Below are 24,654 nucleotides of genomic sequence, written 5' to 3' on the forward strand. Positions count from 1 at the left end.
TTTTGAATCTTGAACTTATACCTCAATGCCAAGAACAGTGAGAAACAAACCTGATCTCTCGTAATCCTGGTTCGTCATAGAAAATAATTGGCTAAAATTGGACATTACACTAAAAACCTTAGGAAAGAGTGATCTTGACCGTAGGTTCCAGTGCCTTTTGTCCCTGTCTGGTCAGTATCGGTCCATGACCTAGTGAGTTTTTTGAGCGAGTCAACACATCTACAGCTATTGAACTCATCCCACACAGATTGTTTTGGTCATGTTGTCAAGTCAATCACTATAAATGTGTTTACAAGGCTTCTTTTTTGAGTGTCTATTAAAACGTGTACGCAATTAAATGTCATCCAAATTAAGTGGTTTAAAAAAAAACCCAGAAGTTTAAAGCAAACAACTAACCCTGTTTTTTAAAATAATTTGATGCTTATTCAGGTATACAGTACATTTACATGCAAGATTTACTCACTGTTTGGGCCTACAGACAATTTTGTCCATCTGGATTGTGGGAACACAGTAAATGGTTATCCCAGAATGTAGTCATGGTAACTACATTTGTATCTGTACATACCTGACAACGATATACCCTTTAAAGGCACTGGACAAACTAACTTGGTAATGAGCAACAGAGAGCTGTTGATAGTATAAATCATTGTGAGAAACGGCTCCCTCTGAAGTAACATAGTATTTGAAAAATAAATAATTTCTCACTCAAACATTTTAATTGAATTCGAGACCTCATCTGAGTTTTCAAATTCAAGCACCAGAAAGCACACAACTTGTGCGACTAGAGAGTTTTTTTCTTCCATTATTCTTTCCCAATTTGACGACCAACTGAGTTCAAATTTTCGCGGTATTGTTATTTTTATGCATGTTGAGATGCGCCAAGTGAGAACACTGGTTTTCACAATTACCAAAGGTGTCCCGTACCTTTAATGGTTAGGTGGAACAGGATGACATGTAGGTTGGGTACATCATTGGTCCTTAGTCTGCGGGTACTCAACACTAACAGTGTCATTTCCTGAGTTGATACGTAACTACTTAGTAACTCATTCCAATCCATCAAGAGGAAGTTGACTCAGGAAAGTGATAATAGTCCCAACCTTCATTCTGTCCATTCTGCTTTTTAATCCATGGAAGTGAAGGTTTTGCACAGGCAAGTCAGCACCACTTTTTGGCATCAGTGTGTATTGGTTGCTGATGATTGGGATGTGTTGATCAGGGGTCCTAGCTCTACGATCAGAACTACTGTGAATGTTCTATCGGACTATCGGACAAACCTATTTGTTAAACACAGTGGTTGGTGATTGCTGGTTGATGTTTAACTTTTCTTATGGTCACGTTTGCAGAACAAGTATAGCGTTTAACTTGTGTTACTTTTCACAACGCTTTTTTCGTCAGTCTCAATCAGTTGGATGAGGTAAGGTTGGCTGTTAGGCTCAAAGTGGATTTACTTCATGGTCAATGTCCTCACTTTCAGATAGAGTTTTTCGATATTTTAGGAGATCCAAACTAGTGATTTCAAAAGCATGCTCTCGGTCAGAAGAAATCATCTCTACTTTAGTGGTTTAATTTTTTTTAACTCGACATCAAAAATTTAACTCCATGACAAGAAGTAGGATTTGAAACGTTGCATGGTTGAAGTACTATATAGAAAGGTTTGCGGTAAGACCATTTAACATGTTTAAAATGAGTTGGGGTGGTTCTGAAAAGAACCATTGGTTTCAACTCGACGTTTCGATCAGTATGCTCTGATCGTCTTCAGGAGAAAGAAGACGAGAGTTATTCCTGCTTGTTTCTGTAGGTATTTTAAAATGTCTTTTTGTGTTTTCTACTTGTTTCAGATAAGAGGTTTCACACGCTTCCTCTTCCGAAGAAGAACAAATACAAGGATAAGAAGAAGACACCCTCGAAGGACGACTCTGAAGGAGTGACAAGAAAGAAGAGTTTTGTTGACATGACTCGTCGTAAGTTTAACCGTGCTAAGGAGCAGGTTGTCATTGAGCCACTGCAACGTAAAGCTGGTGTTGAAAAGGCAAGTATTCTACATTGTACTTTTACAATCCCCGCCAAAATGCTCTGGCCACCCATTTCCAGCGTTACATAAAACTACTCCATGTCCACTTTCCCTTCGAGAAAGACTCTGCTAAGGTCAAAACGTCAGGCCATTAACTAGTTTTTGCATCATATAAAAGAGTGAATTCAACCTTTGAATATTATTATGTGTATGCTCATGGCATTTTGGCTTACAAGTTAGACAAAACAATTTTTTATCCTGACATTTATTGCAATGTGCAGTTAAAAAATTTCAAATATATTGCTAGGTAATGATTTTCTTTTTTTCGAGCCTTTGACATTTATTTCTATATAGATTTAGAGAGTTTCAAGTGTATTGGCAGGCAAGAAATTTGTGGTTTTTTTCTAGCCTGACATTTATTTATTTCAATAAGTAAGAAGGTTACAAGTATGTATTGTCAGGCAAGACATTTCTCTCATAGCATAGCATGGCATTTATCTCAACAGAGACTTAAAGACACTGGACACCTTTGGTAATTGTCAACGACCAGTCTTCTCACTTGGTGAATCTCAACATATGCACAAATTAACAAACCTGTGAAAACTTGAAATCAATCGGTTTGAAGTTATAATAATGGAAGAAAACACATCCTTGTCACACGAAGTGGTGTGCATTCAGATGCTTGATTTCGGGAACTCAAAATCTAATTCTGAGGTCTCAAAATCAAATTCATGGAAAATTACTTCTCGAAAACTATGTTACTTTGGGGGAGCCGTTTCTCACAATGTTTTATTGAGTAATCAATTTTGTTTAGTAATTACCAATAGTGTCCACTGCCTTTAAAATGTTTCAAGTAGACTAGCAGCTGCAAGAGACTTTTGTTTTATTTGCCAAGTCCTTCAAGAAGGAACATAGCTCAGGAAGGCACTGGTCATGCCTGTAAAAGCACCCAGGACACTTACGCTGAGAAAGTTGATCCCCCTGTGTCTCTTAAATTGCATTCAAATGAACCAAAACACATCAAAGTCAATAGAAAGACTGGGCAACTTTTAAGATATGAATAGATTTAATAGTGTGAGGTATTTAAAGGATAAGATTTCTTGAAGAATGAGTTTCTCGTATTACGTATAGCAGTTTACGGAATACCCATTGGGGGAAATAGAATTTGTCATAGCGGACTCTGGCTGTATAGAGTCCCGCTGTCCTTAATTCCAGATTTGACATACACGTGTACGTATGCAGTTAGGAATCATAAACTCATATTATCAAAAATTAACCGCTGTTCTAAATTTCAGATCTGACATGTATTCAGTTAGGAATTATAAAGTCATATTATCAAAATTAACCGCTGTCCTAAATTCCAGATTTGACATGTATTCAGTTAGGAATTATGAAGTCATATTATCAATATTTATTGATGACTCTTTTTAGACCTACATACCATGGTGTCGTCTTAATATTTGAATCCCACAAACCATCTTCTCCCTAGTGCGATGTTCGCCGTCAAATTTAGACTGTAAATAAAAATAAACTCGGCATACTTTGATATCTACAGAATTTGACAAAATGCTTCTTGAACTTTCGAACTATTTATTGCATCCATGCTATTCCTAGTGCATTTCAGTGCCAGTGCATGCAAATATGCACATGAATTTACCAGTGGACTTAACAGTATTAAGCACATTCAAAAAGAGATGGAAAAAAAAAAAAAAAAACACGTTAAAGGCAGTGGACACTATTGGTAATATACTCAAAATAATTATTAGCATACAAACTTATTTACTTGGTAACAAGTAATGGGGAGAAGTTGAAAGTACAAAACATTGTGAGAAACGGCTTCCTCTGAAGTGGAGCAGTTTCGAGAAAGATGTTATTTTCCACGAAATTGATTTTGAGACCTCGGATTTAGAATTTGAGGTCTCGAAATCAAGCATCTTAAAGCACACAACTTCATGTGACAAGGGTGTTTTTTTTCCTTCATTTTTATCGCACAACTTTGATGATAGATTGAGCTCAAATTTGTTATTTAATGTATATGTTGAGACAAACCTAGTAAGAAGACTGGTCTTTGACAATTACCAATAGTGTCCAGTGTCTTTAAAGAACCCAGTGCCCTTTTTTGCAGATTCAGTATCCTGTATGATTATTCATAAACTTTTGTCTTATCTCAAATTGAACAGGATTTGGACAAGCTACATGGATCGGAAAAGTCAGTCATGGTGGCGCTGAAATGGTTTTTAGGTAAGTTATAAAACAACTTCTGCAACACAGAGGAAAGATAACCCCTTTGTCAAGTCAAAATGAGATTGTAAATGTGAGCTTTATCCCTTAATTTGATTCAAATGATTCTACCAATGATTTAATAAAATTATTTAAAAAATTCATTGTCAAAAAATGAAAGAGAGCATACCCAATAAATTGTGTATGATTTAAAGGGAAGGTACACTTTTAGTAATTACTCAAAGCAAATATTAACTTAAAAACTGACTTGGTAACGAGCGTTGGAGAGCTGTTGATAGTATAAAACATTGTGGGAAATGACTCCCTCTGAAGTAACATAGTTTTTGAGAAAGAGGAAGTGTTTCACTAGAATAATAAAAGACTTCCAGCTAGAAGTCTTTTATTCCTATCTGAAAACACACAAATTCGTCGAAAAGGGTGTATCTTCTTTTATCATTTTCTCGCAACTTCGATGACCAATTGCGCCCAATTTTTCACAGGCTTGTTATTTTATGCTTATAATGGGATACAACAAGTGAGAACAATGGTCGTTGACAATTACCAAACGTGTACAGTGCCTTTAACAAAAAAACTTTACAGAATTGGTTTTGCAAACAAAACAGCTGCTGGCAGTAAAAGAATCCACCATGTACATAAACTGGCAAACCTGTAGAAGTTTGAGGGTGATCGGCCATCTGGGTCTCAAGAAAATAGTGAAAAAACGATTACACATTTTGCATGACATCGCTGCCAAAACAAAAGTGAATAAAAAAATGCTCACTGAGCGATAAACTCTAAACGGTAAAATTTGTTTATTTATTTCTCATCAAATATGGCATTTCAGACAGAAATGTTTCAAGGGATGTTTTCTACTATCATCATCATTAGACCGTGTACGTTTTATGTAAATCTGTGATCTTCACTATTTTTTGTTTCTTACCAATTCTGTAACGTTTAGTTCCCTTAATTATAATTGCTAATTTTTCAGAGGTAATTCAGAAAGACACATTGATCATGCTTCCTGGAAGCACGACGAAGGTTCTTCAAGAAGTGATGGAACTTAATAAATGTCTGACACAATGTCTCAATAATGAAGAAAGGTAAGATGTATGGAGTTAAACAACGTTTTGGAATTGAAGAATTTTGATTGTTTCTACAAAACATGTCTTTGTATTCGAGGAGAACTTTTTCAATTATTCACACGGAGCAGAATATGACAAAGTATTCTGTCTCAGTTGATTAAACAAATTATTCTTAATATCATGATTCTGTTAACCCACTGTACCAAAGTATTGTTTGCCCAAATGCCCAATTGCGAGTGAAACAAGGGGCAGTCAAGTCAAAAACTTTCATTAACTAGTACGCAGTGTCGATGTCGCAGTCTCAGATGTCTGGCATGCTAAAAGCTCCGGATTACCAAATACGGCGGTATTACATCATTTTGTACCTGCGCACAGTTGTCGATTTGAGTGCCGTGCCGAGTCCACTGTTTTGCTCGAGCTTGTAGCTGTCATGGCGGCGTCCACAAGTAAATTGAGTGGGGAACGAGTGGAGCGTCTACTACAGCATTGTGAAAAAGTACCACATAATCAAGTATTTGAGGAGCGGGAATTTCAAAGAAGGTTCTTCTGAAAGCTGGAAGAGGGTTTTGAGTTGCCAGGCAAACAAGCACTCAAACGAAAAAAGAAAAAAGAAAAAAAAAATGGTCTCGAAGAGACTCACTCCCGCAACGACAGCATGCTACATTATCCGGAAAGCTTGGCTCGCTAGACATCTGAGACCATGACTACTGCGGTCCGAAATGTCCGGTGAGGTCACCCGGATTTTTGAGACCGTGACACCGGGCTAGTAAAAAAGTCAAGTGGTATTAGCCAGCTGTACATCTCAGCTATTTGTGGACCCGCCTTACCTACAATGAGCCAGTTCCTGTAATGTACCTCATTCTTAATTGAATGTGGTATCCCACAAGTTCATTGCTAGATTACTAACTAGGCGTCATCCAAAGTTTGAAGTTAAATCTGTTAAATATTGTCCTCTGACTCGCCCCCGAACAAGTATATTGACAAAATAGGGAGACTGCCAACATGGGCTAGCTAATGTAACTCAGTTGGTAGAGCGCCAGCATGTTAGCCAGCATGTTAATCTGGAGGTCGTTGGTTCAAGTCCCATTCTACTTGAAGTGCCTGGCCGAGCGTTTAAGAGCACAGAATTCAAATTGATCAGCACAGTGTGGGTTCGAATCCCCAGCTGTGACACTTGTGTCCTTTAAAGGCAAGACACTTAACCATTGCTTCGTCCTTCGGATGGGATGTAAAGCCGTTGGTCCCATGTGTTGTGTAACACATGTAAAAGAACCCAGTACACTTATCGAAAAGAGAAGGGGTTCGCCCCGGTATTTCTAGCTGTGGCTGCTTAATGCTCCGTAGCACCTTGTAAAACATTATACGGTGCTACATAATTGGCTCCCAGAATTCATCACTTCAACAACCTATATTTCTGAAAGTTTGTATATACTCAGCGCCTTGAGTACCTTGTTTGGTAGATAAGTGCGCTATATAAGACTTTGATATTAGTATTATTAATAAATTTGTCTTTGTTCAATCCCAAGTCATTTAACATTTACCCTTGTCAGTTTCTCTTTTGGTTTCTAACATTGAAATATTGTAGGCCTACCTCAAACACATTAAATATAAGTTAGGGTATATCTACACACTATTTTATACAATGTCCTACAAACCTTGTTGATCTTCTTATTTTGGTTGTACTTTTCTGCTACAGTTCCATGCTGACATCATGCCATAATCAGGTCTACCAAAGCCTAGCCAACCTAATCCATTGGGCAGATAAGATTGTCTTGTATGGAGACTCGGACATGAATAAGGTGGAAGGAAGTGAGGTAACAGAGGCTGTACGTTCAGGAATTGAGGAACTTGTGAGACTCTACATTGAAAAACTCAAAGATAGACAGAATAAGATGTCATCAGATGACTTGGAAGAAAATCAACAGATAAGCAAACCTAATCAAAATAAAGAGTGAGTAGCGATAGTCCACTTTAGCAGGGGCCGATATCACAAAGATTTAGGATGTGTCCTTGCGAATTTTTTAAGTTTGTAAAATTTCAAAACTTTTGTAAAAATGTTCTGTGCGCCTCGGGTTTCGTTGATGCATGTTGTACAAATATATATTACACGCGCCAATACTAATAGCTATGAATATCGTTCTGCGTAAGTACGATTGCTTTACATGTTCATGAGCTTGTGCGCCAAACATACAAAGCCAGCCGGTCATTAACAGCTCTAGCTGTGTCTTAATCAGCCGTTCAAACAACCCCACGTGACGCTCTCTCCACCAAAAGGAATAGCGAAAGTTGTCTGTGGTATTTATGAGTACGTAATAAATCCATATTTTTTTCTGTGTTCTACCACTCTAATAGTTATGAACAGCGACCTCTTAGTCCAAGAGAGCAACAGATTCTGTATCAATCACCCATCGGTGGTGAGCAATGGACATTCGTTGGATCTAGGAGTAGTGGGTCAGAGGCTGGTTCAGATTCAGCTCCTCCTAAACCTTTCCTTCCTAGTCAAAGGGTTCTAGTCACGCATGATTATACTCACGGGTAAGTCACCCCTAACAGAGAACAATTCAAGAACTGAATCCGCAGTTAATAATGACCCTTTAAGCTAAAGTAGTAGTCCCAGCCAATTGTCTATACCTTCCACCTGGGTAGTAGTTAAAAAGCAGGACAGTTCTTTTCAGAACTGAGAAGTCTCCCGAACATCCGATAAATCTACTCCGCAGTAGTAAAATAAAGAAAGACAGTTCTCTAAGAACAAAAACTCTACTATAGGCAAGTAGATACACACATGGTGTTACCGCAAACAAAATATATATTGATACCTCACCATGCAATGCCTCGAATCCTATAAACATCCTCGCTGTCAAACAATAACATATCATTCCAACTCATGAAATGATAGTCCAATTGTTCTAATTGTGAAATGATTGACGTTCATTGTGAAAGTTGGATTTCACTTATACTCACTATATAAACCAAATTTAGCCTATTGTCTACTTGCCGGTAGTGACAAATACAGATTGCATGTATGGCAGGTACTTTATATTCCATCAGCTTAACAAATTACATCGGATACAGCCTTGTGAAATGAGGAAGGAAGTCTCTATCGGCAACCCCCCCCCTCCTTTGACTGAAGGCATTGTATAGAAACCAACTTCAACAGGAAAGCATGGTTTGAAGGGGAAGTTTTTATTTGATTAAAGGTGCACATGTGCAAACCCCCCCCCCCCAAAAAAAAAAAAAAGAACAAAAAGTCGGTAGTACATATAAATTGTGTTATTTCTTTTATGATTGTCTTTAAAGGCAGTGGACACTATTGGTAATTACTCAAAATAATTATTGCCATTAAACCTTACTTGGTAACGAGTAATGGGGAGATGTTGATGGTATAAAACATTGTGAGAAACGGCTCCCTATGAATTAACGTATTTTTCGAGAAAGAAGTAATTTTCCACGAGTATGATTTCAAGAGCTCAGATTTAGAATTTGAGGTCTCAAAATCAAGCATTTGAAAGCACACAACTTTGTGTGACAAGGGTGTTTTTCCTTTATTATTATCTTGCTTTGATGACCAATTGAGCTCAAATTGTCAAAGGTTTGTTATTTTATGCATATGTTGAGATACACCGAGTGAGAAGACTGGTCTTTGACAATTACCAACGGTGTCCAGTGTCTTGAAAACTGAGTCACTGATAGCGTTATTAGGTTGTACCACTAGCATGTCATACACACAGTCTATTTAGAGCACATTTCTCTAATTCATTACAGGAAATGACATTTTTAAAATGATTTTTCCCCCATTTTTCCAGCGTTGAACCCCCACCTTTACCACCTAAGAGAGGAACAAGTTGTCGAACCGAACAGCGCAACTCATTGTACGACAATGCATCAGATGATGGAACGTTTCCACCGGACTCTCTCTCTATATCGGATAGTTCTGCATCAGTCACTAGTCATCATTCAGATTTAAGTAATGGTAGTTCCTTAAGCCGCCCTGAGTCGATGTTAAGTAGTCAGTTCTCGTCTCCTAGTATCCAAGGTGTAGAATGGGAAGGGCTGAACCCTGAAGGGCTCAACCCTGCGGACATATCAAGACTATCCATCCTGTCTGGTCGACGGTCCAGCACCGGTTCCTCCGATCATAGAGATCTTGAACAGGTTTCCAATAGTGGATCAGATGGTACCCCGCCAAGCTTGCCAGCTAAACTTCAACCCCGTCCCGAGCGTCATCTCTCATTATATGATAACGTACCACCGGAGGAGGCTGAGGAATTATCCGATCGATGTCAGACTCTTCAAGATGTTGTGTTTCGCCATGAGATGTCACAAGATGGCTATGATGAGGCATTGCATTGTGGGGATAATCCTCCACCACTACCGCCAAAGATCAAGCATAGTAAGTGTCAATAAACTATTTATTATATACAAAACATAGTCTCCAGGTCTTAAAGGATTTGGGTACTTTTTGTAACACAAAACACAATGTCCACAGATTTACATTAAACTTACACCATTTGAAGATAACGATAGTAGAAAGCTTACCTTAAAATATTACTTACTGAAGCTGCTGTATTTTTTGAGAAATTAGTAAAACAATGTCATAAACATACGTTTTCCAAACGTGCTAAAATAATTTTGTGACCCGTTTTACTCATTTCTCAAAAACCACGTCTCTGGGATTTCCTTGCCAGACGAGCATAGGGACACACCTGATCTGTCAACGTTCAAACACAACCTCAAGATTCATCTGTTCAATTTGTCAGCTTGCTAGCAACCGGCGCCCTTGAATGGCTCTATTCCAGAAACTGTGCGCCTTATAAATTGTATGCTATTTTTTATTATTGTTTAAAGACATAATTTTCCTTTGTGTTTTCTTTGTTTATTGCAGTTACCACTTACTTGGACCTTCTTGGTGCGTACTCTGAAGACCAGTTTGAAATGACATACTATGAACACAATGGGCAGGAAAATGATGATGGTTTAATATTAGAGATGTATCCAAATGAAGGATCCTTACCGTACATACAAGGACGGGAAGAATTCTTTCATGAAACTTATTCGACTGGTAACGGAACGATAAATGGTAGACGTCCAGTATCTGGAGCTAGCTACATTGAGATTGATGATAGATCAGAGAGCTCTACAGAGGGGAGTACGGCTGCAGTACCACCAGCACTACCGATTAAGAGAAGAAGTTCTTCATCTGTTTCACCTGTAAGTGACGTCCAAGAATCACTCAGCTATATTTCAATCAGTAATCTTGCCATTTTGAATTTTGAAATAATCATAATTTAGTGCACATTCTCCAAATAAGATGTTTGTTGGGCGGCGTGTGGAAGTGTCGCTGCCAAGAGGTTAAGAGCACCGAATCCTATACTCTGGTGTTTCTGATCAGCTAAGTGTGGGTTTGAACCCCCAGCCGTGACACTTGACCATTGCTTCGTCCTTCAGATGGGACGTAAAGGCTTTGGTCCCATGTGTGATGTAACGCATGTAAAAGAACCCTGTGCACTTATCGAGAAGAGATGGGGTTCTCACCGTTGTTCCTGGCTGTGGCTGCTTTATTTGCCGTAGCACCTTGTAAACAATTATAAGGTGTTCATAATTGGGTCTTAAAACCCATCACCTCAATTTATATGTATCTTTCTGAAAGTGTGTACATGCTCAGTGCCTTGAGTACGTTGTGTGCAGATTTGTCGCTGTTAAAGACTTTCTTATTATTGTTATTTCAATCAAGAATCTTGCCATTTCGAATTTTGAAATAATCATGATTTAGTGCACATTATCTTAATAAGATGTACGTTGGGCAACATCTAATGGATGGTTTTACTTGTTTACTTTTGACGTAGCCACCAAGAACGAGACACAACACCAACCCGGAGCGGTGTACGATGCCACTGTATATCTTGAAGAAGAAATCTGAGAGTATGATTGAAAGTGGAAATGATCAAACTATGTAAGTTGTTTACAAAAAAAAATGTATAAAGTGACAACAACTTGAACCTCTAAAAGAGAAAGTGGAGCTAATGTGATATTGACAATTTAAGAGAATGACTTTAATTGAAATGTTCTTTACTTTGTGTTATGGATACAACTGATACATCAAATCCTTCTTTATCAAGCCAATGTTGTCCTACCTCAAATATTTATAAAAGTTATTTTTCTACCATACAATGCTTCAAGTTATGTTCCAATTTTGATCCTTTCTGGTGATTGTTTCAGTGAAAGCATTGATCACTTGGCTTGCGCTGGTCGTAAAGCAACTAAAGATGGAGAACATAAAGATGAGAATGAGGACGGGGATGACTTAGGATTATTAGCTCTCCTAGATGCATCAACTCTTCTTAGCTACAGTACTGTGGTGAGTTTTAAAGGCTGTGGACCTTATTGGTAATTACTCAAAATAAGGGAATCAAAGTGTGTTAAATCGGTTTTCAACTGGCGGTTTAATCGCAACGAGGCCTGGTTCTTGATAATTTTACCGAGACAAAGTCGAGGTAAATTATCAAGAACTAGGCCTCGGCGGGTTTAAACCACTTGTTGAAAACCGATTCAACACACTTTGATTCCCATTCATAAATACCTTTTCGGTTCAAATAAATGCAAAAATTATAATTGTTCAATGATTTCTTTCCACACAACACCCCTCCAGCTATGAAATGGTAAGGCCCTCCGCCGCCCTCGGGTAAACAACTCCTTATAAGGGAATGAGTTGGGGTGGTTCTGAAAAGAACTATTTGTTTCCACCATGCAAAACGTCAAATCCTACTTATAAGTTTCTTTGTTAAAACTAAACTCAAACTCATTTATTTTCCAAATCTCTGTAGGATGGTAAAAGTCAAATCAAAGGAGGTCCAATGGATGCTTTGATTGTGTATGCAGCTGATGCAGATAGAAAAGGTAACCAACCCTCTTTAGTAATAATGTCATACCTTAGTGCTTCTACTGAACATTGTTAGGGTCTGGGTTTGGGTCCTCGGCCCAATTTCATGGCTCTACTTACTGCCGAATTCTGTGCTTACGATCACCATTCGATGCTTACCTGCAAGCGCAAAATTTCTGCGCTGGCTGTGTAAGCGTAGAATGCCTAGTAACTTGTAGTAGGCACAAGCACAAGCACAAGCCAAAGTTGCCCACTTACCTGTGAAATACGCTTGATGTAAGCACAGAATTCTCTGCTTCCATAAGCGCCAATTCTTTGCTTATGGTAAGCAGAGCCACAAATTGGGCCCAGGTCATCACACTTGTGTCTTTGAGCAAGACGCTAAACAGTTATTACTTTCTTCTTAAGATTCAACTCCAAGCCGTTGGTGGTTTCCCTACTGAAGCGGGTTTGCTTCTGTGCTTTGGGCATGGTTGGCTGCCAATACGGTTGCATTACCTTGTAAAACCTGTCAAGGTATTATATAAATGTGTCTAGTACAGGGGCCGATTTCACGAAACTTTGCGCAACTGCGTAAGTCCACTTGCGCAACGTTTATGGCGTAAGTTGCGCCATAAACATTGCGCAAGTGGACTTACGCATTTGCGTAAAGTTTTCTTGAAATCGGCTGCAGGCCTGTAAAAATATCCACTTTAAAGCAGATATCTAAGTTTTTTTTTATTGATCAGGACGATTTTTTATTTACTTTGTTTCCCTTTTTTTTTCCCATTATTTTTTTTCATTTTGTTTTGTTTTATGTATTCCATTTTATAATCTTGGCATGCCTTATATAAGCATTGCAACAATAATGTACAACTACAGTAGTGTGAGATAAGCCTAGTTAATGGATTAATGGGGTGACCCAATTCGACCAGCATAAATGCGTGACGGGCCCTCACTTGACGTTACACGATCATTCTTACATTATGTAGTGTTTCAGCTCCTGTTATTTAAAGACCTGCTTGAACAAAAATGTCAAGTCGTGAACTTTGCTGAATTCCACTTAAGATGTTTTCGATGAATAAGGAAATCGAGTCATATGATTATAAATAGGTTTCAATTGTGTACATAAACAATAATTTTGTATGCCCTTGTCCAGAGCTTTTCTGCGAGATTTGCGAAAAGCCCCGTTACGTAATCACTCTCAAAACGTCATAAGTAGATAAAGCCGCTTTGTTGCAGCGTGGATGTATAACAAAGCAAACTCCCACAAATGACGTCAGCGGCATTGTCCTTTGACGCCCGCTCTCAACGGCAGAAGTGTTTTTAGTTTTTCAAAAAACCTTTAGGTAGGGGCCTGATTTTTTAATCGATAATTACGAAAAGTTCAGAAGTGTACACATATCAAAATTACATTAAAATGGTGAACAAGTGCATTATAAACAAGTAAAAATACCATTTATGTTGAAAACATTCCGCTCAGGTAGCTGTTTAAGGGTCCACTTACAGGCTTGCTAGTAATTGTTATGAAATCATGGTTGTAATGTACTGTTAAAGGAAAGTTAACACAACTTGCACAAGTTGATAATCTTGATTGTAATATATTCTCTATTCTTCTCTTGTTTAGATTTGGTTTACTACGAAGCCTTTCTGACGTCTTATAGAATGTTCATCGGATCCAATGTTCTTCTGGATAAACTTCTCAGTAGATATCCTTTTATTATTTATGGAATTAATTTTCATCTTGTGACAGACTTTTGTTTCTTTTGACTAAACATTTATCTTCATGTATTCAGAATTCTTAGGGTCTGGGTACTTTTTGTAGGACTCAAAACACAATGTCCCTAGATTTATAAACTCAGACAATAAACTCACATTGTTTAAACATAATGATAGTAGAAAGCTTTCCTTTAAATGTTACTTGCTGAGGTGCTGTAGATTTTGAAGAATGAGTATAAAACAAGTCACAAAAATAATACTGCAACTCAGCAAGTAATATTTTCAAGTAAGCTTTCAACTTTCATTATCTTCAACCGGTGTAAGTTTAATGTAAATCTGTGGACCTTGTGTTTTTTGTTACAAAGAGTACCCAAATCCGTTAGTATTATATTTCTAGTTGAAGTATTTCCTTAACAAGATGTTTACATATAAGAAGTTTCGTCATAAGACAGACATGAAGTCTAAGAGAGCCAACAGGAATGCCTTCTTCCTGCTTCTCAGGGTCGCTGGGGAATTGCTGTGAGTATTTTTGTGTTCCTATACTACTATCCATAAATGAAACTGTCTATATTGAATGAAAAGCATAACAGGAAGTTGGAGATAGTTTTAATTTGAAAATAATATCAAAGATATTGGTTGTTAACTACTCACATTTTATGTGTGGATTGGTTAAGAGCATAAAATTCAAATTCTGGTATCGGAGTGTGGGTTCGAACCTTGGTCATGACACTTGCGTCCTTGAGCAGGTTCCTTTACTATAAATAGCTTCTCTTCATCCAGGGGTATAATTGATTACCACGGATTGTAGAGGTTGATGTGTTGTGTATAAAAAAGCCTTTGGTGGGCCTGACAGCTCAGGGCTGTAACCTCCCCAGGGAGCTGAAAACAATTACTGGAGTGTTATGGGCCTAATGACCAGCAGCTGATGCCACAAAATGCTAGGATTAATCCTATCTCAAGCTTGGACGGGTAACCCGTCCTAACTTAGGATGGTTTCAATGCAGCCTAACGTCTTCGGAACTGAACTCGTCCTGAGTCCTAAGATTAATCCTAAGTTAGGAAGAGTTTGGTGAAATCGTCGGCTAGGCACTAATGTAAAGGGCATTGATACGGTTATTAAAAAAAAGCACTTTGTAATAACTAATTATAATTGTTATATTATTATAATTATTATTATTATTATTTCTTGATTTGTTTTCAGAGGTCAAGTTGAAGATGACATCCTAAAGATGTTGATGGATCTTGTCTTTCAACTCCTTTGTGACGGAGAGCTCATGCTTGCTAAGATTCTTCGAGATAAAGTACTGACCAAGATTGAGAATAATAAACTGGCTCTTCAGCTGAGTAACAAACTACCGTTGTCTGGACTTGGTGTCTCTGTCATGTAAGGCAACATTTCAAATAAGTCAAACAAGTAATCTGAATATGGGGTGTCGTGGCGGAGCGGATAAGAGAAATGGACTTAAGCTCTGGTGTTTTTGTACAGCAGAGTGTAGGTTTGAATCCCGGTCGTGACACTTGTGTCCTTGAGCGACACTTAACATTAAGCTTCTCTCCAACCAGGGGTAATTGTGTTCCTGCGAGGGCAGCGATGGTTCTTGTGATTGATTAGCTTAGTGTGCTACATATTTGTCAGCACAGGCTGTATACTCCCCAGGGAGCTGAGATGGTTGAAGGAATGATTTAAGGCCCAGTAACCAGGGGTTATAATGTTGACCTGAGCGCTATATAAGAAACCACTGATATTATTATTATTATTATTATTAAATAATGTTGTCAACTGTTTAGATGGATGGTAGTTTTTTTTTATGTCATTCATTGAGCTTGTGGCAGATTTCTATAATGATTGGACCTTCAAAATGTGTTTTTGTTTTGTAATGATGGAAACGAATCAGACGCTAACTGAGATTCATTTATATCGCATCCATTGATTGTTTTTTCAAATCTTGATGTGAAAATGATTGATTTCTTTACATAGGAAAGCAACATTGTTAGATTTCAGCAGTCAGGAAATCGCTGAGCAGATGACGATTCTTGACGCAGAGTTATTCCAGAAGATTGAGATACCCGAGGTTCTCTTATGGGCCAAGGAACAATCAGAAGAACTTAGTCCAAATCTCACCATCTTCACGGAACACTTCAATAAGATGTCTTTCTGGTAAGAAAAATTTTTGTGATAATAAAAAAAATGTAATTTAACTGTAAGTTCTCTCAACTGAGTGTTATAATTGACTTACACATATTCTGCTGATAATGACTAGAATAGGCTAGTCGAAACGTCAAGACCAATTTAAAATTCACTCTGCGTTAGTGAAGTAAATTACGAGCAGTCCCCTCGAACCACTAAAGGAAAGTAGGAGTCCTTGACTACTTCCTACATTCCGCCCAGCTAGTAGTTAATAGGCAAGACAGTTATTTTCAGAACTGAGAAGTCTCCTGAATTCCGATATTTTATTCTGCGGCAGTAGAATAAATAGCAAGACAAGTTCTCAAAAGACCATAATCTACCCAGCGTACAAATAGTGTTACCGCAAACCAAAAATACATTAAGAGTAACTATAAATATAAATATGATTAGTAATCTTGCGGGTACAACCATGTGTAAAATCTCTTTGGAAGGAGTGTTGGCCTTAAAAAGAGCCGGTTTGGTCTCAACGTGTCGAACAGTATACTCTGCTCGTCTTCTGGAGAAGGGTTCCAACGTGTCGAACAGTCTACTCTGCTCGTCTTCTGGAGAAGGGTTCCAACGTTTCGAACAGTCTACTCTGCTCGTCTTCTGGAGAAGGGTTCCAACGTGTCGAACAGTCTACTCTGCTCGTCTTCTCGAGAAGGGTTCCAACGTGTTGAACAGTCTACTCTGCTCGTCTTCTGGAGAAGGGTTCCAACGTTAAATATACATTTAAAGTTGAATAAACCATTACACCTCACAATGCAATGCCTTAAAAAAAAATCACTTAACACATATTTGGTTGATACTTTTGTTTATCTAAACAGGGCAAGATCTTTGATACTTCAAGAGAATAGACCGCAAGACCGAGAGAAACTTGTAACAAAGTTCATCAAAACTATGAAGGTAAGAGTGGGATAAGTATCAACCACACCCATGATTCTAAACTCCTATCGCAAGTATTGTATTTCTGATAGTTTAACATTGCAACATCATTAATAGTAAAACTCAAATTCAACTTGAAACTTGATAAGGTTTGAATTAAAAACAATTCTCAATATCGATCAAAACTGCCAAATAGGAAGTGATTTCCTTTCATTTTCATTATAACATCCTGTTTTGATCGGTAAACTAAACTCTCTTTCATTTCTCTAGACATCATGTAGAGTTTGTAACGCTTACATGGAATTAGACATTGATATTTCACACCAAAATGAAATGCTTTTAAGAAGGGTGTACACCATCAAAATATTTTAGTTTTGAGGGCATAGAGTAGGGATTACAAACTGAGTAATTCATGTTTCGCAACGAAGTCTATCAATGTCATTTCTCACTTCACTTTCTAAGGAAACCATAGTTTCTTCATCAATGTTGTTATCATAAGGAATTCATTTCTATCCGTTAATGATTTATTTTCAGTATCTGAGGAAGTTGAATAATTTCAACTCGTATTTGGCCATCCTCTCAGCTTTGGACTCTGCACCAATAAGAAGATTAGAATGGCAAAAACAAACTGTAGAGGTAAGTCACATGACCTATGAAAGATCTACATCTACATCTATGATAATACTTGTCAAAGCCTTTTCAGCATCTAGACAAGGTGATAAGACAATGAAGAAATTTCAGTTTTAGAAGTGGGAGGGAAAAGCCAAGAGAATTGTTGCAGGGAAAACCCATGAAGTCAAGTAGGCACTGAAAAACCCAATCCACATCGTGCCCCTTGGTAGGATTCGAACCTGGGTCCCCAGAGGTGGAAAGGAGAGGCAAGACACCACTGCGCCAACCTGACTTAGAATCATACTCAAAGGATTCTCTAGTTATTAATTATTGGTTCTTGTTGTTATGATGTCTTCTTCTTCCATACATGTATGTCTTTCTTGTAACAAAACCAAGGAAGCCCCAAAATTGCCCTGCACTGTGACCCATAGGCTTCAAGATTCCTGTGTAGGGCAGTTGTTGAAGATGTCAGTTTTAGTGGTGAGAGGAAAACTCGCAATCAGGTACAGACAAATGACATGATACATGTATGTGAATACTCACAGGTATGGAGTACAAAGAGGTCCCGCTTCTGTTAATGCTGCTTTGTATGTTCTGAATAGTTTGGATTGAAGGAGTATTGTCAACTGATTGACAGCTCTTCATCGTTCAGAACACACAGAGCAGCATTAGCAGAAGCTGAACCTCCTTGTATTCCATACCTATGAGTAGTCACATATCATGTCATTTGTCTGCCCAATCCACGTGACATGGAAGAGATTCCGGTCCTGGGCCCTTTTCAAAACAACGGCTTCGGCTCAGGCTAGCTTGGCCCAGCAGTTGTTTTGACAACTCTATGTGCTTCTGCGCTCATGGCTTCAGACGGAGCCTGAAGTCGAATCCAAAGTCGAAGCCGTGGTTTCGAAAAGGGATGTAGTTTGGTTTGAACAGTGGTTGACAGAGGTGTGAAAGACAGAGTAAGAAATCATTAGGCCGCCCTAATTCCAATGACCATTTTGAATCTGTGTTTAATTATTGATATATTAAGCATTCAAAGTGTCATTTTTGTTTGGTTTATTGCTAGGGATTGAAGGAGTATTGTCAACTGATTGACAGCTCTTCATCGTTCAGAACATACAGAGCAGCATTAGCAGAAGCTGAACCTCCTTGTATTCCATACCTGTGAGTAGTCACATATCATGTCATTTGTCTGTCCGGAGAAACAAGTGTCTAAGAGAATTTCAAATTTAAAATTTCAAGTCCACAATGTTTTCAAGAACTGAATCAAAGCAACCAAATTGAAACGATCCAAAGGGTGTGTGTCCGTTACTAAAGCACCACAGAGGAGGCTGGCGGGCTCTCGCCCGGCTGCTTTGGGGGCCTGGCACAGGACTCCTACTTGGTGCAAAGACGGTCGTCCGGGAGCCCGGAAAAATGCAGAGTCTGAGGCCCTCGTGGGGGCCTAAGGCGCTCCGTGCCCCACAAGCCTGCACTGAAGACGAGGTCCGTTATAAGAGCACTACAGAGGAGGCGAGCGGGGCCCTCGCCAGGTTGGGTTTTGGGGCCTGGCACTGGGCCCCCGACTTTTTGTGTAAACCAATTTTTTGTTGTTGCAGTCAACCAATTAATAATAAATAAAAAATCAAAGCCTGGCAAGTGAAATAATGTTTCATTTGTTTTCTTCTGATTCTCTTTCTCTAGGGGTCTAATTCTGCAAGACATAACCTTTGTACACATCGGTAATCCAGATCATCTCCCAGACACTGATCATATAAACTTCACCAAATGCTGGCAATTCTTTAATATTCTGGATAGTATGAGAAGGTTCAAGCAGCAGTGAGTATCAATCCTAACCTTACTTTAATATTACAGCAGACAACTTGCTTTTACTTACCGCAAACCTCTCTTAGGGTGCCTTCGATTAGCTTCCCCTGTGTCGGCCCCGCGGTGCTCACTCGGGTGAGCCCCTGACAAGAGCTAAATCAAACGATCACTCACCCTCTCGTGGTGACGTCATGCACCTGGGGCCAGCCCCAAGTGACCCACTCCACAAGCAGGGCACTTGGGGTCGACCCAGGTGAGCCCCTGGAATGACTTCAAAGCTATTCGAACGTACTGGGGGCATTCCTGGTTCGACCCAGGGAAGCTATTAACGTACCCTTAGTTAAACAGACAACTTGTACATAAACAAACCATGCTGTGGGCAGAGATGGAGTTGGTACCACCCACTGTCAACTTGGTAAACGTTGATGCGGTTGGTACCCGCTGTCACCTTGGTAAAAGTTGATTGATTCCACGTAAAAATATTGTGACAGTTTGAACAAACTAAAGGTATCACCCAATCAGTTTCACAATGCACAAGTAGTTAATTGATATTTTTAGGAAAACCTCTACATGTTATTTAAGAAGTAACAATCGGTACTAAATAGTAAACTTGCGGTTACAACCATAATATCTCTTTATATCTCGAACTGTATAATCCTCTCGTCTTCTGGAGAAGAGGTATTAGGGACTTTTCGTTTTCGACGACGGATCCTGCGACGGTAAAGATGACATTTGCCGTCATCTGCGCATGCGTCGGCTTTGAGGACGGTCGTCCCTCAATTTCTACGACAGTACTTGGGATGAATCTTCGTTGTGCTGAAAACGACAACGTTTAGCTGAACAACCGTCGCAGAACCATCCATCGTCGAAAACGAAAAGTCCCTATTATACGGTTGTACCCACAAGTTTACTAGTTAGTATTTATAGTAATTTCTTATTCTTTACACCATGCAAAGCTTCAAAACTCATTTACATATTATTTATTTTACAGCCACTACGACACCCTCAGAAAGACGCCCAAAGTCTTGTCATTCTTCAACGACTTCAATGATTTTCTAGATGAGGAATCGATGTGGCAACTTTCAAAGACAATTAAACCTCAAAGCAGTGGACGACCAAAGACAACATCATGATGACATCACATCATGCGCTGCATCTCTATTGAGATAAAACACATGAGTGTTATCAATGTTGAGGTATGTACACGTACAGGGTCCCGGCTGAGCTGTTTGTGTTTCTTCGTTACGCTGCAAAGGATGAAAGTGTTGTCTTTGTTAAATAATAAAAACATTGTGAGCGGCTAATTACAGGGTAAACTCAAAGAATGGTAATCTCTAAAACTGCTGCACGAGAGACGCAATCTTAGGATAAGCTTCCTGGCGCACCCTGCCACGCCCTGCCACACCCCATCAGAGTAGACCCAAAGACCTATCAATCATGTCCTACTACCTTCATGTTACTCTCCAGTGGTATCTACATACTAGGATGCTGGTCTACTGTTGTGATTGACACTACTTGTACAACAAGAGAGTGTATGGAGAAAGACATTGAAATTAATGCTTACTTATTGGCCAGTATTAGTTCACCGTTACGTTTATTAATATTGTTCAACTCGCTGAATGTAAATATATAAATATATGTTATCCTTCAATTAAAGTCAAATTAATTATATATGAATTGTATAAATCCACTGCAGGTCATTGGAAATGTCGATATGAAGAAGTAGTCTAACTGATAAAATGTAAATCAATTGTACTATTTTATTGATGGTAAAGTACTGTATATTATCAATGTGTTCTGAGTGTCTGACTAATCTAGGTTAAGATGGATGGAAAGAATGAACTTTGACTAGTGGAATTAGAAGGGAAATTGGACAAGAGACAAGGCAAGAGATTTTTGTATATTATTATAGCATATTGTTGATAATAAACTGCAAATTGGTGTCTTAAAGGCACTGGACACTATTGGTTATTACTCAAAATAATTGTTTGCATAAAAGGTGTCCAGTGTCTTTAATGTTGTTTTGATAATGCCTACAATGGCTTTATGGCTGAATCTATAATGTTTTTATCAACAGTGCCGGAGTGTTTAATTTATTATGCAAATGTGTACATCATGCAAGACGTTAAAACAAATGTAAAGTCATGCTGTGAACTGTTTGTGATACTTTGGAGAATTGTGACTATGCATATGTAGAAATATCAGAGGCTTTTAATCGTTCAACCAAATGCAAACTCTATAGAATAGGAATAATATCTCAAGATAGTTTCGCTGCCGTTGTCTTTAAATGATTCTAGTTAAATATAATTGTTACAAATTGATCACAGACAAAACTCATGGTGTTTCAGAGTCGCTACTGATTGTGAAAAAGAAAAACGGAAATGAATTGCCTATTCAACGGGGCGGACTTCATTTGAGTCATGGATTTGCGTAGTAACTGGTAGTTTTCAATTTATAATCTTGTCAAGAACAAGCCTGAATATTGATGGATTGCACATGACGTCATCGACCACCATCTTTGTAAGACATTGGGAAAAGTGCACGCGTGAACGCACTGCGCACACCTATCAGCCAATGATAACCTTTCACACGCGCAAGTTTCATCAAGATGGCGGCCGATGCAAAAAGGGTCAATTAACAAGAATCAAAAGGATCCTGAAAATGTACCAGGACTTTCTAAACAGAAGACCTTCAAAGAAAGTAGGCTTGTTACATGTACTCAATATTGAAACTCCATATTTGAGAAAGTAGTCAAAGCAAAAGACCAAAAAGCGCAAGATATCATAAATATCATTTTAAAAAGCAAAGTATATCGGCAAAGAGAATGAAAATATGTATTGTCTGGTATACTATTCACAAGCAATGTGTAAAATGAGCTCATCATCACATCACAAAGAGATAGGCATGCTTGACTTGTAAAAGTGTTAATTAATCAATAGTTTTGTTTTGTTTTAATATTGTTGATAAGGTTACCTTTTAGAAGAAACACGTTGGGGCATTTAAACGGCAGAAGTAGGTTTTGATACTTCTGAGCGTTCAGTTTTAAATTTAACACGATTTTATTTGCATATAATCTTGAAATGGTCTTTTAACACATTTTTACATGCCCGTCCTAATGTTGGGAATTGTTTGATTTTATTGGAGAGTAAATAATATGCATTCAGATATGGCTGAATCTGCTGAAAACTTTCACTGACGGATTCAGCAAAGAACCTATTAATTATTATTGGGCCGATTTCACAAAGATCTAAGATTGATCGTAACTGCAAATCAATCGTAGTTGCCGAGTAGAGTGTGATGACACAATACAAATCACTATGGTGATACTGACAATTTGTCTCGTAATAAATGTATTGGGCAAGTAACACCCGTTTCAGATAGGCGCTGCAGAGTCGCGCCGAACCAAATTCTGAAATAAGTACATGAAAAGTTCGACGTCTGAAACAGTTCTGAGCGACTGGATGAGCTAGAAGCCAAAAGATCGACTGTTGCAGTCGTTCAGAACGACTCTGGAGCGCCTTGGTTTCAGTTGTCGAACTTGTCATGAGCCGAGCCAATGTAAATGTTATCGCGCCTGTCTGTCAATTGAAATGGTTTGTTGTTTACTTTCAAAACAACTTCTGAAGTATAACCACATGTTCATTACAATTTTGTTCATTTTAGTGATATCAGACTGCAGTTCTCTTTTCATATAATATATATATATATAGATGTTATATCAACACTTATAGATGAAGTTCTCACTTTGACTTTGAATAATTTCTATGCACTGATTTGTAAAGTCCAAGCAATATGTTGTTTTTAATGTACAATGTAAATTTTGTTCATACTTTTACTCTCAAAGGTTTTGACTTTCAAAATGAAAATGGTTAATATTTTTTATTTTACTGTGCACTTTATCAGAGGTGAGAGCCACTCCTGACAAAACAATCCGAAACTGGGATCCAGATCTTAAGAGCCAACTTGAAACGACGGCATTTCAATCTTTTGATAACCCCTGGGCCAAATTTCATAGAACTGCTAAGCACACAAATTTGCTTAGCATGACATTTCAAACAGGATTACTAACCAAATTTCCGTTTGTTGCTTACTGCTTGTTGCTTATATTCAGCTGTCGTTTGCTTATCCTGAAAGTCACGTAAATTTGGTTGGTACATGTAATGCTGTTTTTATCAAAGAAGAAATTTCATGCTAAGCAAATTTGTGTGCTTAGCTCTATGAAATATGGCCATGAAGTAATGGACTCAAAGAATCTTTTTTTTTTACCAGTTTCCTCATTGCTAGTAAAGTAAAGTAAAGTAGAGATTTACCAGTAGAGATTTGGGTAGGAGTCTGAAATTACCCATCCCTGCCATATGAAGTGTGAACTGGTTTTTAGTTTTTAAAAGATGGGGAAACTGTTGAAAATTTATAAAATGTCCCTGTTTTACAGAAGGTTTTTTTCCTGCCGTGTTTATAAAGGTATACATTGAAATAAGACACACATTAGTCATTTGAACTTATTTTTGTTTTTTAAACTTATTTTATAGAATCTGTTTTTTTTTTACTGAAGTTTAGTTTGTATGTTTGGAAAACTAGTATACATGTACATATTTACATAGCAATTGTAGACGTTTTAATTGCCGCATATGCCATACTGGCACTGTACAGCCTATGATAACAAAAACAAAGCACTTATTGAACTATATTAAACTTGATGGAAAACAAAAGCTTGACGCAGAAAAAACCAAGTGTTTTGACAATTTATTTGAACTTGAATCTGCATGCTGTGAAGATACCTCTATAGCCATGGTTTGTTGAATGTATTCAAATGGATAATTGACACATCTTCAACTCTAATCTTGCAAAAGGTTTAGGCATGATATTTAGTTGTTGTAAAAAAAGGAGTTGGATTTCATCGAGTACAAGGTCTGATCTACATGTACACATGGTGTAGGCTATTTTATCACAGCTTTTTCGATTCTTTTTCTAAGGCCAAGGGTCAATTGGAAATCAAACTTACAGGGACATGTTGCCTTCGATCGGCGAATTCATCTATAAAAAGCATTTGAAACTGTAACAGTTATGAAATGCATATGGTTAGAAAGATGTTTTAAAAGTAGAACATAATGGTCTACACAAACATGCTCCAAATTAAAAAAATTGCATGGTTTTCCTTATGCGTCAGGAACTAATATGGCATGCCATTTTGTGGAGTCAAGATTTTGACCACGTTAGTTCGGAAAGTAAAAGGAAATTTCGAGGCATATTTTTGTGGATCGTTATATTATTCTACTTTTAAAACATCTTTCTAACCACA

The 24,654-nt window shown here is 38.1% G+C and overlaps 1 protein-coding gene across 1 annotated transcript; it reads left to right on the top strand.

Moving 5' to 3' along the window:
* Positions 1-1,843: 1,843 nt before the first annotated feature.
* LOC117303028 (rap guanine nucleotide exchange factor 1-like) lies at positions 1,844-24,179 on the top strand. The gene is made up of 19 exons (XM_033787063.1): positions 1,844-2,029; positions 4,192-4,252; positions 5,220-5,331; positions 7,010-7,264; positions 7,666-7,848; positions 9,117-9,703; positions 10,196-10,521; positions 11,157-11,263; positions 11,530-11,668; positions 12,135-12,207; positions 13,797-13,878; positions 14,315-14,407; positions 15,090-15,272; positions 15,867-16,046; positions 16,883-16,961; positions 17,475-17,576; positions 18,616-18,713; positions 19,233-19,367; positions 20,347-24,179. The coding sequence occupies exons 1-19, from the start codon at positions 1,952-1,954 to the stop codon at positions 20,486-20,488; spliced, it is 3,015 nt and encodes a 1,004-aa protein (XP_033642954.1). The 5' UTR covers positions 1,844-1,951; the 3' UTR covers positions 20,489-24,179.
* The last annotated feature ends 475 nt before the right edge of the window (positions 24,180-24,654 follow it).

This window comes from Asterias rubens, chromosome 19 (assembly GCF_902459465.1).
Source record: "Asterias rubens chromosome 19, eAstRub1.3, whole genome shotgun sequence".
Classification (NCBI taxonomy): domain Eukaryota; kingdom Metazoa; phylum Echinodermata; class Asteroidea; order Forcipulatida; family Asteriidae; genus Asterias; species Asterias rubens.